This window comes from Primulina eburnea, chromosome 2 (assembly GCF_022965805.1).
Source record: "Primulina eburnea isolate SZY01 chromosome 2, ASM2296580v1, whole genome shotgun sequence".
NCBI lineage: Eukaryota > Viridiplantae > Streptophyta > Magnoliopsida > Lamiales > Gesneriaceae > Primulina > Primulina eburnea.
Genome location: NC_133102.1, coordinates 43,899,245 through 43,912,703, shown reverse-complemented (window position 1 = coordinate 43,912,703; position 13,459 = coordinate 43,899,245). Strand labels below are relative to the sequence as shown.

The following is a 13,459-nucleotide window of genomic DNA, read 5'->3' as shown; positions in this document are numbered from 1 at the left end:
CGATGATGGGAAACGCGGCGCGGGGATCAGATATTTTTAGTACACGTCAACCTTGTACAACAAAATGAAACGACGAGGTTTCCTAGGAGGAATGCCATGCTAGCAAATCGTGAGGACTTTCGACACGGTGTGTGTGTGTGTACGCAAGTAAAGTTGGGACCGACCAAATTTCATAGCCAGGAGAAAAATAGCTGTAAGAAGGCCTTAGTTGCCAATTTTTTAAATGTGTTTTTATTCGTCAAAGTCCAAGTTTGATTTTATGAAATCAAAGAAAAATGTCGGTTAGAATTTGTTATAAAATGATTTGGATCTCGAGTTTCCGCATATTCGATCCTCTCAGAATTTCTGGGTTTTCTTTGATTGATCATTGCTTACACCATGGGAACCGAAGCTCCTGCTGATCAACACCAAAACTACACACAGGTGGACAATAGAACTCAAGAAGAGAGGGCAATAGATGCATGGCTTCCGATCACCTCTTCAAGAAACGCAAAATGGTGGTACTCCGCCTTCCACAATGTCACCGCCATCGTCGGAGCCGGAGTCCTCGGTCTACCTTACGCCATGTCCAATCTAGGATGGTAAAAGAAAGAACATCCCAGTTGATAAAATCAAAATTTTGAACGGAAACATCAAAGATTTCACTTCTTTTTGTGTATGTGAATTATTTTCAGGGGTCCTGGAGTAACAGTACTGGTGACATCTTGGATAGTCACTCTGTACACTTTGTGGCAAATGGTTGAAATGCATGAAATGGTCCCGGGGAAACGTTTCGACAGATACCATGAACTGGGACAGCATGCTTTCGGCGAGAAGCTTGGTCTGTGGATTGTGGTTCCTCAACAGTTGATTGTTGAGGTTGGAGTGGACATAGTTTACATGGTTACTGGAGGAAAATCACTGAAGAAATTTCATGATTTGGTCTGCCAAGATTGCAAAGATATCAAGCTTACATACTTTATCATGATCTTCGCCTCTGCCCACTTTGTGCTCTCCCACTTTCCAAATTTCAATTCGATCTGCGGTGTTTCTCTGGCAGCAACAGTCATGTCCTTGAGGTGTGTAACAAGATTCTTTATCCTCATTCAACAAATCAATCTCCAGAAAAAGTTTCGGTATTTCTTATAATGGCGTAATCCTGATTCGACCGTTTTTATGTTCTGCAGTTACTCTACGATTGCTTGGGGGGCTGCGGTTGACAAGGGTGTGCAACCTGACGTGCAATATGGCTATAAAGCTAAGTCAGCAGCCGGTGCAATCTTGAACTTTTTCGCTGCCTTGGGCAACGTAGCTTTCGCCTATGCGGGTCACAATGTTGTGTTGGAAATTCAGGCCAGCATTCCTTCGACACCTGAGAAGCCTTCGAAGAAACCTATGTGGAGGGGAGTGCTCGTTGCTTACATTATTGTCGCCCTTTGCTATTTCCCCGTCGCGCTTATTGGATATTGGATGTATGGCAACGCGGTAGAGGACAATATCCTGATCTCTTTGAATAAACCTGTGGGGCTCATTGCCATGGCCAACATGTTTGTTGTGGTACATGTTAGAGGGAGCTACCAGGTGAGCAGGCAGCTGAATTTTCTCTTATTTTCTTTCGTTTATAGTTAGTTCAGAATTCTGATGATGCGCGGTCGGTGCAGGTCTATGCGATGCCAGTTTTCGACATGATAGAGACCGCCCTAGTAAAGAAGCTAAGATTCAGGCCAACGTGGTACTTGCGTTTCATTACAAGAAACATATACGTCGGTAAGTTTGTGATAGATCCTGTAAATGTTCTGCAACTTTGGATGTGCCCATTTCAAACATTGTTGCTTCTCTTGATTTCAGCACTCACAATGTTCGTTGGCATCACCTTCCCATCCTTTGGTGGGCTTCTTTCATTCTTCGGAGGCTTCGCTTTCGCACCGACCACATACTTTGTAAGCAAACTCACAGTGTCTTAACATAACTCTCATCTGTTTTTGATCTTCTGAGTCACTAACACGAAAACTCACACCCTGTTTCAGCTCCCCTGCATCATTTGGCTAGCAATTTGCAAGCCAAGGAAGTTCAGCCTCTCCTGGTTTACTAATTGGGTAAGTTCAAGTCGAACTCTATTCACTATTCTTGATATTTGTTTTCTTGGCATGTATTAAGCTGAAGCTGATGATTTTTCTGAATTTGGGATCAATGAATTTCAGATTTGCATAGTTCTTGGTGTTATTTTGATGGTCGTGGCGCCAATCGGAGGACTGAGGCAGATCATTATCCAAGCAAAGACGTACAAATTCTACTCATAAGATCATTATCCAAGCAAAGATGTACAAATTCTTGGTTTTATTTTGATGGTTGTGGGTAAATTTTTTTCCAGCATTTGTTGTGTGGCGTGCAGAAAATTGCAACATTTTATCTTCTGGTTTTTAGACTGAGGTGATTGAAAAAGGGTGCCAGTGAGCATATTATTGAAATAAAACAGCCTTTTTTCCTGGTAAATTAGATGTTTAACGAATCAACTTTACTGTTTTGTGAATTTTTTTCTGTAAAGACTTTCTATATCTGGCGAGTATAGTTCTCATCTATACTATCTATCACACAACTGACACAAGCTTTCCGGACACATGTGAATTGTAATCACTTAATCTAACAAGATAATATGGGTCGGGGCGAGGTTTTCTCCACTCACCGAATTGGCGGGTGACTAAGACGAGTCTACGACTACGAAGAAACGACAATCTCAAAACATATATATGAAGGAGACCGACTCATTCTGACAACTCTAATAAGTAGTTAAATGTTGGTTGATTCATTTATTTTTAATAATAAGCATTGAAATTTAAAAAATAGTATAATTTATTGCATTGTGATGTACTATTATATTTACTTTTCAAAGGAATTTTTTTTTAATAATAAGCATTGAAATTTAAAATATAGTATAATTTATTATATTATGATGAGAATTGTCATTTTATCCAATAATGATCAGAATATGGTTCAGATGTAGCAAAGTTTGTTTGTTTTTCTCGGTAGATGTTTTCATTTCGGGATGAATATCAGGATCTATACGCTTTATTATTATTATTATTATTATTATTATTATTATTATTATTATTATTATTATTATTATTATTATTATTATTATTATTATTTTAAAAAATTACATTTTAACTTCAATTTTCACATTAACAAAATACAATCATCATATCATGTTTGTTTTTCTCAACTCTAAAAAATAATTCTATTATTATTATATTATTATATAATATACTTTTCTCAGGCACAATTCTTAATGTTTTACAATTGAAAATACCATAATAATAATAATATAAAAACTTTGCACATCATTCATATTATATATATATATATATATATATATATATATATATATATATATATATATATAAATTTGTTACAATATAGTTTCTTGGCGTTGGTGTTTGCCTGTCCCAGTGTAGTCGCAATGAAAGGAAATTTTGTATTATGTTATGACATAATGTATTAGAATTTCAATAACATATAGATTCTATTATAGTAATATTTGTATACTGCCACGATTTGTAACTCATTTGATATCAATAGTTCAAATTTGAAATGAGATAACAAGTTTGAGAACTAGTTCTAACAATTTTCTTCTGGAATAAACAAAAGTCACATAAGAAAATTTCTTAGTTGGATGGAGCAAACCATATGGTACGAAGGAACACTAAATCACTCATTCTGTGTTAGCATATCAAATTCAACCAACATCCCAACTTCTATTATGGTAACTAATAGATCGGTGGCACATTCGATGCGTATATTTCGTAAAAAATAAAATAAAGAGTGTTTTTCTATTTTTAAAATAAAAATTATACATTTTTTAAATTAAAATATTAAGAGATAACGACGGTTCTCATAGACTGTCGCTAGTATAACTATCGCTATCAGTGACATCGGCGACGGTTTATTAAACCCGTCGCTATTATAAGAGATAACGACAGTTTTCAAAGAGAGTCGCTATTAGCGACGTTTAATTTTATCGTCGCCAATAGCGACAGTAAGTATAAACCGTCGCCGCGCGAGATCGACGACATCGGCGACCGTTTTTCAGAAACCGTCGCTATTGGCGACAGTGTAAAATAAAACCGTCGCTAATGGCGACAGTATTTCCAAAACCGTCGCTATGATTCTATATATACCAATTTCGCGAACATTTTCTTCCGCGATTTTCGCCTGATTCTATATATACCAAGTTCGCGAACATTTTCTTCAGCGATTTTCGCCTTTCTTCTCTGGTAGTAGCGAAATTCTCTCAATTTTTTTCGCAGTTTCGGTTTTTTTACTTTGTACTAACATTTTTTCGTATTAATTTCGTAGATTTGCTCGTCGGTGTGATTTTCCAGCGTTACGTGGATCTACATATCTTCGCGCACGTCAGGTTTTTAAAACGTTTTCTTGACGGAAAATTTAGCTTAGTAATTTATTTATGCATGAGTTTTTTAAAAACTGTCACTTTCATTCTGCGACGGTTAAGTTAAACCTTTTTTTAAATTAGCGACGGTTTGTATGTAACCGTCACTAATATAAGCAACGGTTTTGTTGAACAACAGCGGTGACACGGTCTCACGAATCTTTATCTGTGAGAAAGATCAACCCTACCGATATTCACAATAAAAAGTTATACTCTTAACATAAAAATTAATACTTTTTAATGGATGACCCAAATAAGATATGCGACTCACAAAATACGACATGTGAGACCGTCTCACGTAAGTTTTTGCCTATTTTTTAACCAAAAACCCATAAGTTACCACTTTCTCATGAATTCTTTGGGAAGCATGCCTTATAAAATATAACATTTATTTGGTTAATTATAATCTGATTATGTGAGATACATATCAAATATAGGCGCAAAAACCCTCTCAACTCCCTTCACTTTGTCCTCTGTGTATTGGATTTGTATCAAGTAATAGCTTTTCTATGCTATGAGCGTACGCGTCGCTTCACGAGAAGAGGTGAGAGTTCGTTTGTCGGTTGACTAGATTCATCATGTTTATTTCTTGATTGATTTTGTTTTTTTTGAAAAATCCTAATAAACTAATTGTTTGTAGGATTCTCGATCAGGGCATGCAACATACCTGCCATTTCACCGTTTTTAAGGCTTTGTAAGTTCCATCGTATGCGATTTTTGCTTATTACTTGTTGATTTGTTGTTTTGTCTGGATATTGAGCTAATTTTCCGTTGCAAAGCGGTATTTTGCTAGATGTTTGGCGAAATGTCTCTGTGGGTTTTGAATTTCTACTTATATGGGGCTTCTGATTTTGTTGGAAATTTAATTAGGCTGTGAGTCTTTTTGGGGTTTGTTTAGATATATGGGTTGTCGGTGATCTATATTTATTTTGATTTGATTGCTGTTTTTGTTGTCTTTCAGAAAATTTTCAACGATAGCAGCGGTACGATCACCAAGTCCTCGGATAAATTATAAGTTTCCATTGAAGTGCTCTTTGAGAAGAATTCATATGGAAAACAAACACAAAAGTGATTCCAGGGGCACATTAATTGTTCTAGAAGGATTGGATCGTTGCGGCAAGACATCTCAATGTGGTAGATTGCTTTCCTACCTACAAGAGTTAGGTCATTCAGTTGAGTCATGGAGATTCCCTGATAGAGATACTGGTGTTGGACAGATGATTTCTTCCTATCTTGCCAACAAATCTCATCTGGATGATCGTGCCATCCATCTCCTCTTCAGTGCGAATCGCTGGGAGAAGAGGTTAGTTCACTTATTTGTGTTATATTGATCCTTATTACTGATGAACTTGTATACTTGATTGTTATGTGCTTGATGCCTACTATTTAGTTGCGATTATATTTATCACCTTTCTGATGATATTCATTTTGTTTTTTTTTTTTTTTGCGTTTACAATTTTATCAACGTTTTTGTTTGATCATTGACTTCATAACATAGATCATTAATGGAGTCTAAACTGAGAAGTGGAACCACACTTGTAGTTGACCGTTATTCTTTTTCTGGAGTTGCTTTCTCATCTGCCAAAGGACTTGATATGGAGTGGTGTAAGGTCGGGTGCTAGTTGTCGTACTACCTTTTATTTTGTCTAAACTATACATTGAACTTAGACTAGGGGCAGGGATCTTTAGAACTTGCAAATTACTTACTTAAATTATTCTCTTATTCTTGCAGGCTCCAGAGGCAGGATTGCTGGCCCCAGATCTAGTGGTATACCTTGACATATCACCAGAGGTATATCATGTTTTACCGGAAACATATTTCGTGGTTTATGATATTTCATTGCATCGATCATATTTTGTTTTAATGACACTCGGGGTACTTGTTGCGTATTTTCCACTCGCAAGCGCGGTTGTCAAGTTTTAATATAAGAGAATAAATTATCGTTCCCACGAGGAGTGTATGTATAAAAGTATATTAGTGCTTGTAATTAAAATAGTCACGACTTTATCTAGAAGAATCAATAAAAAGTTTGGTCTACTTAAAGCGAATTAGTTGAACATAAATATGAGTCGAAGAACCGAGTGGAGCAAATATCAATGAGAGAAAATATCTAGAGAATTGATTTCACTTAATTTCCACGATTTCTATTCCCGGTTGAATTTATATTCATGGATTTCATTCATTTAATAACCAAGAACACTTAATTATTTTATTCCGCTTTTCCCAAGTGACAAATAAAGTTAATCATTCAAACTTCGATTAAAGTTCAAATTTAGATTCAAACGATGATCTTACCTAAATCTCGTTAAAGTTATACGCTTTCTGAACAGTATAAACATTTAACGATGTGTCTCTAATGATCTATAATTCTAGTCCTTCTTTTGAGTTGTAGAATTAATAAAATAACAATCAATTTATGACCAGTAAATTGAAATTGATAATGAACTAGAAAACACAATTAAACTAACAGGAATTCAATCGTATAATCAACATAGTCAAAATTATCGTGTCAATAAAATTGTATCATCCTCTAGAATTGAAAAGTTAGTTCATAACGAAACCTAAACTAAAACATAGCATGTTTGAAGATTTAGACATCTCAATACAAGAATTTAAAAGGCGGAAGACTAGATAACAAATCCGAAGTGGCGTCTCTATCCCCAGATTCGTCGTTCTTCGTCTTTGAGATCAATCCTTGTGTTCTAAATCCTTCTCCAATGTGTGCTTCTTGTTTCTCACGTCTTTCTCTCTCCAAAAATGGCTTCCCCTCCTCTGAAACCCCACTTCTTCCTTTTCTCGAGCCCGTAAAATAAGCCCAATTATCTTTTCTTGCACGCCTTAGCGCCGCGGCGCTTGTCAATCAACGCCTAGACGCCCGTAAAGCATTCTGCAATCCCAGATTTAGCGCCGCGGCGCTTGAGCTTCGGTAATCCTGACGCTGCGGCGCTGAGTTGTAGTGCTGCAACTTTTCTTTCCCTCCTGTGAAGCCTTAGCGTTGCGGCGCTTGTTCTTTGGAGCTGTGGCGCTAGTCCATCAATATTTCACAATCAAAAACCTCTAATCGCCAGCAATCATCCAATAATTTTTCATCTCCTACACGACACAAAAACAACAAATATCAAACATAATTCTTTCCAAAACTAACATAATTCAAATGGATTATCATTTAAATTAAGTGCAATTCTTGCACTTATCAGTATTCTTTTCCCTGTTAAATTTAGCTGACAAAACATGTGAATAAATTTTAGAATGCAGCCAAGAGAGGAGGTTATGGAGGTGAGAAATATGAGCAGCTTGAATTTCAAAAACGAGTAGCTCAATCATATCAAACACTTCGGGATGCCACGTGGAAGGTAATTTCTTTTCTCCACTTTTCTTGATTTTAATTCTCATTGTGCCGCCAGTGAACTTTAAATCAATTATGGATCTGCATAAACTGTGATGATGCTTACTATTATGATTAGCCATCCAGTAATAATCAGTTGATTCAATTGCTTAATAGTAAATAGACTGGGCTTGTTGGATGGTAATCCTATGCTTAACCTGGTCTGGTTTTCCCCTCTATTATAGGTTATAGATGCAACCCTTCCCATTGAAGAGGTTGAGAAACAGCTGAGGCAAATGGCTATGGAATCTGTGACTGTTTGCCAAGAAGGGAAGCCTCTTTTGGAGCTGTGGGCATACTAGGTACTCGTGCTCTTGGTTAATTTTATGTTACTTTGGCCCAACTCGCATGATTATCCTCTCAAAGTTCACGTCTTCAGTGCTACCTCCCATGGTTTGTTTTTATCTGCTACTGTTTGTTTAAACATAAATCTGATATGATTTAACAGTTATTACTGTATTGGCGTCATAAGAAGTGTGTTATTTGTGTTCGTTCGTTGTATTTTATTGGTCTTGAAGGGCATGATGAAATTAGATTCACACCTCTGTTTCAGATGCCATAGGATCGATACCATGCTTTGACTACATGCTTGTGTTTTGATCGAAATCCATGACTTTTGGGTAGAAATGGTAGAAATGGTTTCACGATGAGCAAGTAAAAAAAATTGGTAGGTATAGATCATGACACAGAAAAATTTTACTTCTAAAAGATGTATACTGTTCAAGATTCATCAGTAAAAATATATTTGTTGTGCCATAGGAACAAAAACTATGATTAATTGAGTGCATGGTTATAGCCTTGTTCTAATCAAAGGAATGGCCAAAGGTCTAAAGGGTAAATACCTAAAATTTGGAAGTGTCTCAGGCTCAGGGAAAATACAGGATAACAAAATAATTCGGCACGCACAACATGCAATTTTTATTTCTACTGTATATCGAGAACAAATGAAATTGGTCACCGAGTTCCTGGACCTTAGGCTTGTTCTTACTTAAACAAATGAAATTTATTAAATTCTAATTTATTTTGTTTATTGATTTAAATTAATTTTAATAAATGTAAATTATAATTATAAATATTTAATTATCTATCAAATTATTTTAAGAATATTTATAATTATTTTTTAAAAAATAATATTGTAATTATTACTAGACTTTATTTAACATTAACATTCAAAATATTATTATTATTTTAATTATTAAAGTAAATGCATATTTACAAATTAATTTCTAATAAATATATTAGTTTAAAACGAAAAAATTTAAAAGGTATACACTAACGAAAATAATATGAATAATTCGATTTTTAAATAATAATAATAATAATAATAATAATAATAATAATAATAATAATAATAATAATAATAATAATATCCATTCATTTTTTTCACGCTATTGCTTTTTAAATTAAAATATAATCAGATGTCCTCTATTAAAGTTGGAGTGTGTTTATTCAATCAAATTTACTATATTAATATAATAAATTTTTGTATCATTATTTGCAAGCTTGATATTCAAAATATATAATAAATAAATAAAAATATATATACATTAAAGGAATTTGACATAATATAAGGGGTATCTGGACTTTTCGAGTTTTTATCAATAATTTTTTTAATAAAATTTAGCTCCCAAAATAACAAAATGCCGAGTCAACGGCTCTATGCATCAATATCTTAGATACGTATATATCATGACAATTATATAAAATTCAATTGTTTACAAAGCAAAAATTGAAGTCCGAACACATGTATGTTGATGACAAGATGTCAAAACGGATTAGTGGAAGAGGTTGGCCTGCTTTTTTGGTGGGTTACAAAATTATCAATTCAACTTATATATCTCAGATGGTGGGACGGATCGACTCGACTCGACTAGTTAAGTATAATTTGGAGGGTTGAGAAATTATTTCCAAGCAAACTCACATATTTTATTTGGCGAAATGGGTTGGCTCAACGAAGGGTAGTGTACTCAGGCTTTTTTTTTTTGGCTTGATAGGATCATCCTAACGTCTAATATGACAAATCATTCATTTGGAATTTTTTTTGGCGACTTATCGGAATGAGGCAACGAACAAAAGTCATCTCTTTACCACGGTCTGCATCTCTTTTCGGGCAAATTCCATAATTTATGCCTCCAAATATGGTAGAAAGTTGACTTAAAAAAATCGGATTCCAATTCAATGGACCCTGCATATGTGTGGTTAAAACTGGATTTTTGATCTTCTCATTGGGACATTGTCCCATGAGATAGGGTGAAATATTCCCAATTCAATTATGCATTTCTCATATTTGGAAATATATTCCCATTTACCCTTTTTAAATTTCGTCCTAGATGAACAAGGTATGCGAAGATTTGATTGATTTGTTGGTTGAAATCGAACAAAAAAATATACCAAGTTCCTTTCTCTATATTTTTCTATTTTTTGTGTAAATCAGCATGTTTTTTTTATAGCTATGTTTTTTTCAGGCTTCAACATCGGGTATGTCATAGTGGGTGACTTTCACATACCACTTGGCTCGTGTGATGGATAATAAATTGAGAGATTTTTATAAAATACTTAATTCTTAATTTAATGTTATTGTAAAATAAACTTGAATCAAACGCAGAATGATATAAAGACGTTGAATCTCATCTTCACACCAAGCGGTTTCTTGATGTTTTCGAAAAATTATATATTCCTTTTAAAAGTAAAATTAAAACTGATGATTAATCACCTGGAGAATCTTGTTCCTTCATCGGAAAGTTGTTAAACCGAGCGCAGTGGTTACATCCAGTTTCCATGCAAACCCTGCGTTTTCCATTCTCCACACGTCGCATGCCACTGTCGTCGACCTCTTGGGTTTTTGCTGCATCAACCGGACCCGGCATGCAAACGATGGCCAGTAATGGGGCAGCTTCTCCTTCACCGCCAGCCTCACCTTGTGAGCCACTGTCGCGTCTTCTTCGCCGTCCTGGATCATCTTTCTGCAGGCTTCATTCACCCAGACCACCTTGTTTGTACAGTCCGAAACGAACCCGGGACACGTGTCCATCTCCAGATTATTGATCTTTTCCCAGTCCGAAAACCCTAAACCTACTCCCGCGGAACTATCTGCGTACGCATCCGTCACTCGCTCTACGATTATCCACGTCTCAGCCACAGAGCCGGATCGGTCGGATGTTACGGTGCCGGAATCGACCGCGTTGTGATTTATGATGCTGTTACATAACTTAGACGACGGATCCGAATCACCATACATGAATATCGATGTATTTTCTTGATTTTTTTGAAAGCTTATGATACCGAAAGAATTATCGTCTTCTGATCTCTCGGGCGCCGGCAGCAGTTGGAGGGTCACCTTATCTTTTTCCTGGGATTCATCTTCGACCCCTGATTTTTCTCCGTCGCTGAATTTTCTTGTCACCGGTTGTTTGTTTTGCCTGCCACGAACTCTAACGTACCTTCTCTTAGTTCGTCCAGCGGTTTTGGCGGAATCGTTTCTCCTGCTCGGATCCACGGCGCCGCCGGAGATCAACTGATCTCCGGCTACTGGCTTGGGAGCAATGGGCCGAAACCTCAGCATTACCCAGTTCATCACCGAGTACTGACCACCATCCTCCCTCGATTTCGAAGCTTTTGCCTCAAAACCACGCATGTATCAATGGATATATATGTATATATCAGTGCATGTACGCATGATCTTCAAATATAACACCTCGACGATTGAACAACAGGAATCTGGAGAAAAGGGAAATATTAAATGCTGTCACAAGGTCACCACAGCATAAAAAAAAAAGCGTTCAATACAAAGACACGTGGGAGGCCATGAAAGGGAAGATCGATGCAAGAGTGGACCAATGGGAAAGAAGAAAAGATACAGACACCTAACCCTAGCTAAAGGAATCATGGGAGTGTACTGTGAAAGTTCCAGAAATGAGACAGCTGTATGTTTTCAGTTTAATCTCTTTGGCCTAGCTAGTTTCTCCATTAATTAAACAAACTTTGGAAAACAATTTCATCCACATCATATTACATTTTTTTTTTCGATAGGTCTTTTATGAGGTAATCTCACGAATTTTTATCTGTGACACGAATCAATTCTATCGATATTCACAATAAAAAATAATATATTTTTTTATGAATGACTCAAATAAGATATATGTCTCTCAAATACGATATGTGAGATCGTCTGACTTAAGTTTTTACCATTAAGGTGAGTTGAATCATAAGATATTCTTTGGAGAAAATTATGGCCTCAGAGTCATTTTAATGGAATCATCCAAATATGACAATCAAGTTAATTGGATTAATATGCTAGAAGGGACAAGTATCATCAATGGCCGATTACCCAAATTTGACTAAATATTCCAACATAAAATTGGAATATTGGTGGTTTCGTGAAAATTAGGTATGACAACAGGTTCAGGAACCTACTAAACTCGGCCAGTTTAAGAGTCATTCGACTAAGCTAAACGCATATACAAATTTCCGACTCAATCCAACTCGTTTAGTTCGAAAAAACCGGTGTAATTTAACAAACTTTTACATTTTTTTTAGTAATTTGTATCTAATTATATAGTTCAGTTTCTACATTTAGTTTTTAAAATAGATCAAACAAATAAAGTTTGTTTTTTCAATAAATTTTGATTTGACTGAAATATCATATGATTGTTCTTTTCAGTTGAAAATTAATGCGTGAGTGAATAATTATCAATATCGACCAAACAAAAAAAAATGTAATAAGAATTAGGAGACCAGGGAGGTGCGTGGCATAAAATCATTGGCTATGTAAAGATGTGAGATAGATGTGTGTGTGTTAGAAATAGGTTGGGTTGTAGTAACCAATTAAAAGGAGAACACGTACGTCAAGCAGTGGAAAGTGAATGGATTGCGTGTCACTTTATGTATATTTTAAAAGTCCCTCTCTGTTTGATAATTGGAATGGTGGAGCTTTCATCTTCTGCCCCCATCCTATCTGCTTCGAAATTATTGGGAATTTTTTTTTTTAATCGGTGGAATCACATTCAAAAATCAATATACGAATCTTTGTGTGTGTGTGTGTATATATATATATATATATATGTTGTTGGATACAAGGGAAGTGAATGGAAAAATTCAAATGCGTATATTAGTTGCGGAGATTTGTTGATTTTTTTTTAGAATGATTGATTTGTTGGAGTTTATAAATTCTGGAAACTTTTGTATAATCTAGTATATTTATAAAAATCTTCACGTAATCTTGCGGATTTACGTTACAAAACTTTTGTTGGCATTTGTAAATTTTTTCGTAAAACCTTATGAATTTTGCAATTTATCGTTTGGGTTTTTTTTTATTTCTTTGAACTAACAGTTGAATATGAATATTTTTTATTTATTTAAAATATTTTGAATTATAATTAAAATTAAGATGTAGATTAGCTAAAATTATAGAAAATTATTAAACATAAAAGGTTATATAATAATTAAATAAAAAATAAATTTTATTTATTAAAAATAAAATATTTTTCAATTTACAAGCAAATAAAATACTATATTTTTTTGTTATGTAGTGTGATAAATTTTCATTAAAATTTTTAATATCTATAATTTTAAATTGTGAGGTTTTTTATACTATAGCTCGAAAAATAAAATAAACGATGATAATAAATTTAATTTAAAAATATTGTTA

The 13,459-nt window shown here is 34.8% G+C and overlaps 3 protein-coding genes across 3 annotated transcripts; 2 read left to right on the top strand and 1 right to left on the bottom strand.

The window, feature by feature from the left end:
- The first annotated feature begins 255 nt into the window (after positions 1–255).
- Positions 256–2,472, top strand: LOC140824764 (lysine histidine transporter 1-like). Its single transcript, XM_073186317.1, has 7 exons — positions 256–581; positions 675–1,058; positions 1,167–1,560; positions 1,641–1,746; positions 1,828–1,919; positions 2,007–2,075; positions 2,181–2,472. The coding sequence occupies exons 1-7, from the start codon at positions 379–381 to the stop codon at positions 2,277–2,279; spliced, it is 1,347 nt and encodes a 448-aa protein (XP_073042418.1). The 5' UTR covers positions 256–378; the 3' UTR covers positions 2,280–2,472.
- A 1,762-nt stretch (positions 2,473–4,234) lies between these two features.
- Positions 4,235–8,302, top strand: LOC140823468 (thymidylate kinase). The gene is made up of 9 exons (XM_073184832.1): positions 4,235–4,250; positions 4,333–4,393; positions 4,864–4,970; positions 5,067–5,120; positions 5,388–5,729; positions 5,925–6,036; positions 6,159–6,218; positions 7,676–7,780; positions 7,998–8,302. Exons 4-9 carry the CDS (start codon positions 5,083–5,085, stop codon positions 8,112–8,114), a joined length of 774 nt encoding a protein of 257 aa, XP_073040933.1. The 5' UTR covers positions 4,235–4,250; positions 4,333–4,393; positions 4,864–4,970; positions 5,067–5,082; the 3' UTR covers positions 8,115–8,302.
- On the bottom strand, positions 6,886–11,714 carry LOC140823467 (uncharacterized). Its single transcript, XM_073184831.1, has 2 exons — positions 10,526–11,714; positions 6,886–7,520 (listed from the first exon to the last, which is right to left on the bottom strand). The coding sequence occupies exon 1, from the start codon at positions 11,444–11,446 to the stop codon at positions 10,544–10,546; it is 903 nt and encodes a 300-aa protein (XP_073040932.1). The 5' UTR covers positions 11,447–11,714; the 3' UTR covers positions 6,886–7,520; positions 10,526–10,543.
- Between the last annotated feature and the right edge of the window lie 1,745 nt (positions 11,715–13,459).

Coding starts and splice junctions, on each gene's coding strand:
- LOC140824764 (XM_073186317.1), top strand. CDS start 379: ATGGGAACCGAAGCTCCTGCTGATCAACACCAAAACTACACACAGGTG. Junction 1,920..2,006: donor TCGCACCGACCACATACTTT/GTAAGCAAACTC, acceptor ACCCTGTTTCAG/CTCCCCTGCATCATTTGGCT. Junction 2,076..2,180: donor TCTCCTGGTTTACTAATTGG/GTAAGTTCAAGT, acceptor AATGAATTTCAG/ATTTGCATAGTTCTTGGTGT.
- LOC140823468 (XM_073184832.1), top strand. CDS start 5,083: ATGCAACATACCTGCCATTTCACCGTTTTTAAGGCTTT. Junction 6,037..6,158: donor TTGATATGGAGTGGTGTAAG/GTCGGGTGCTAG, acceptor TTATTCTTGCAG/GCTCCAGAGGCAGGATTGCT. Junction 7,781..7,997: donor TTCGGGATGCCACGTGGAAG/GTAATTTCTTTT, acceptor CCTCTATTATAG/GTTATAGATGCAACCCTTCC.
- LOC140823467 (XM_073184831.1), bottom strand. CDS start 11,446: ATGCGTGGTTTTGAGGCAAAAGCTTCGAAATCGAGGGAGGATGGTGGT.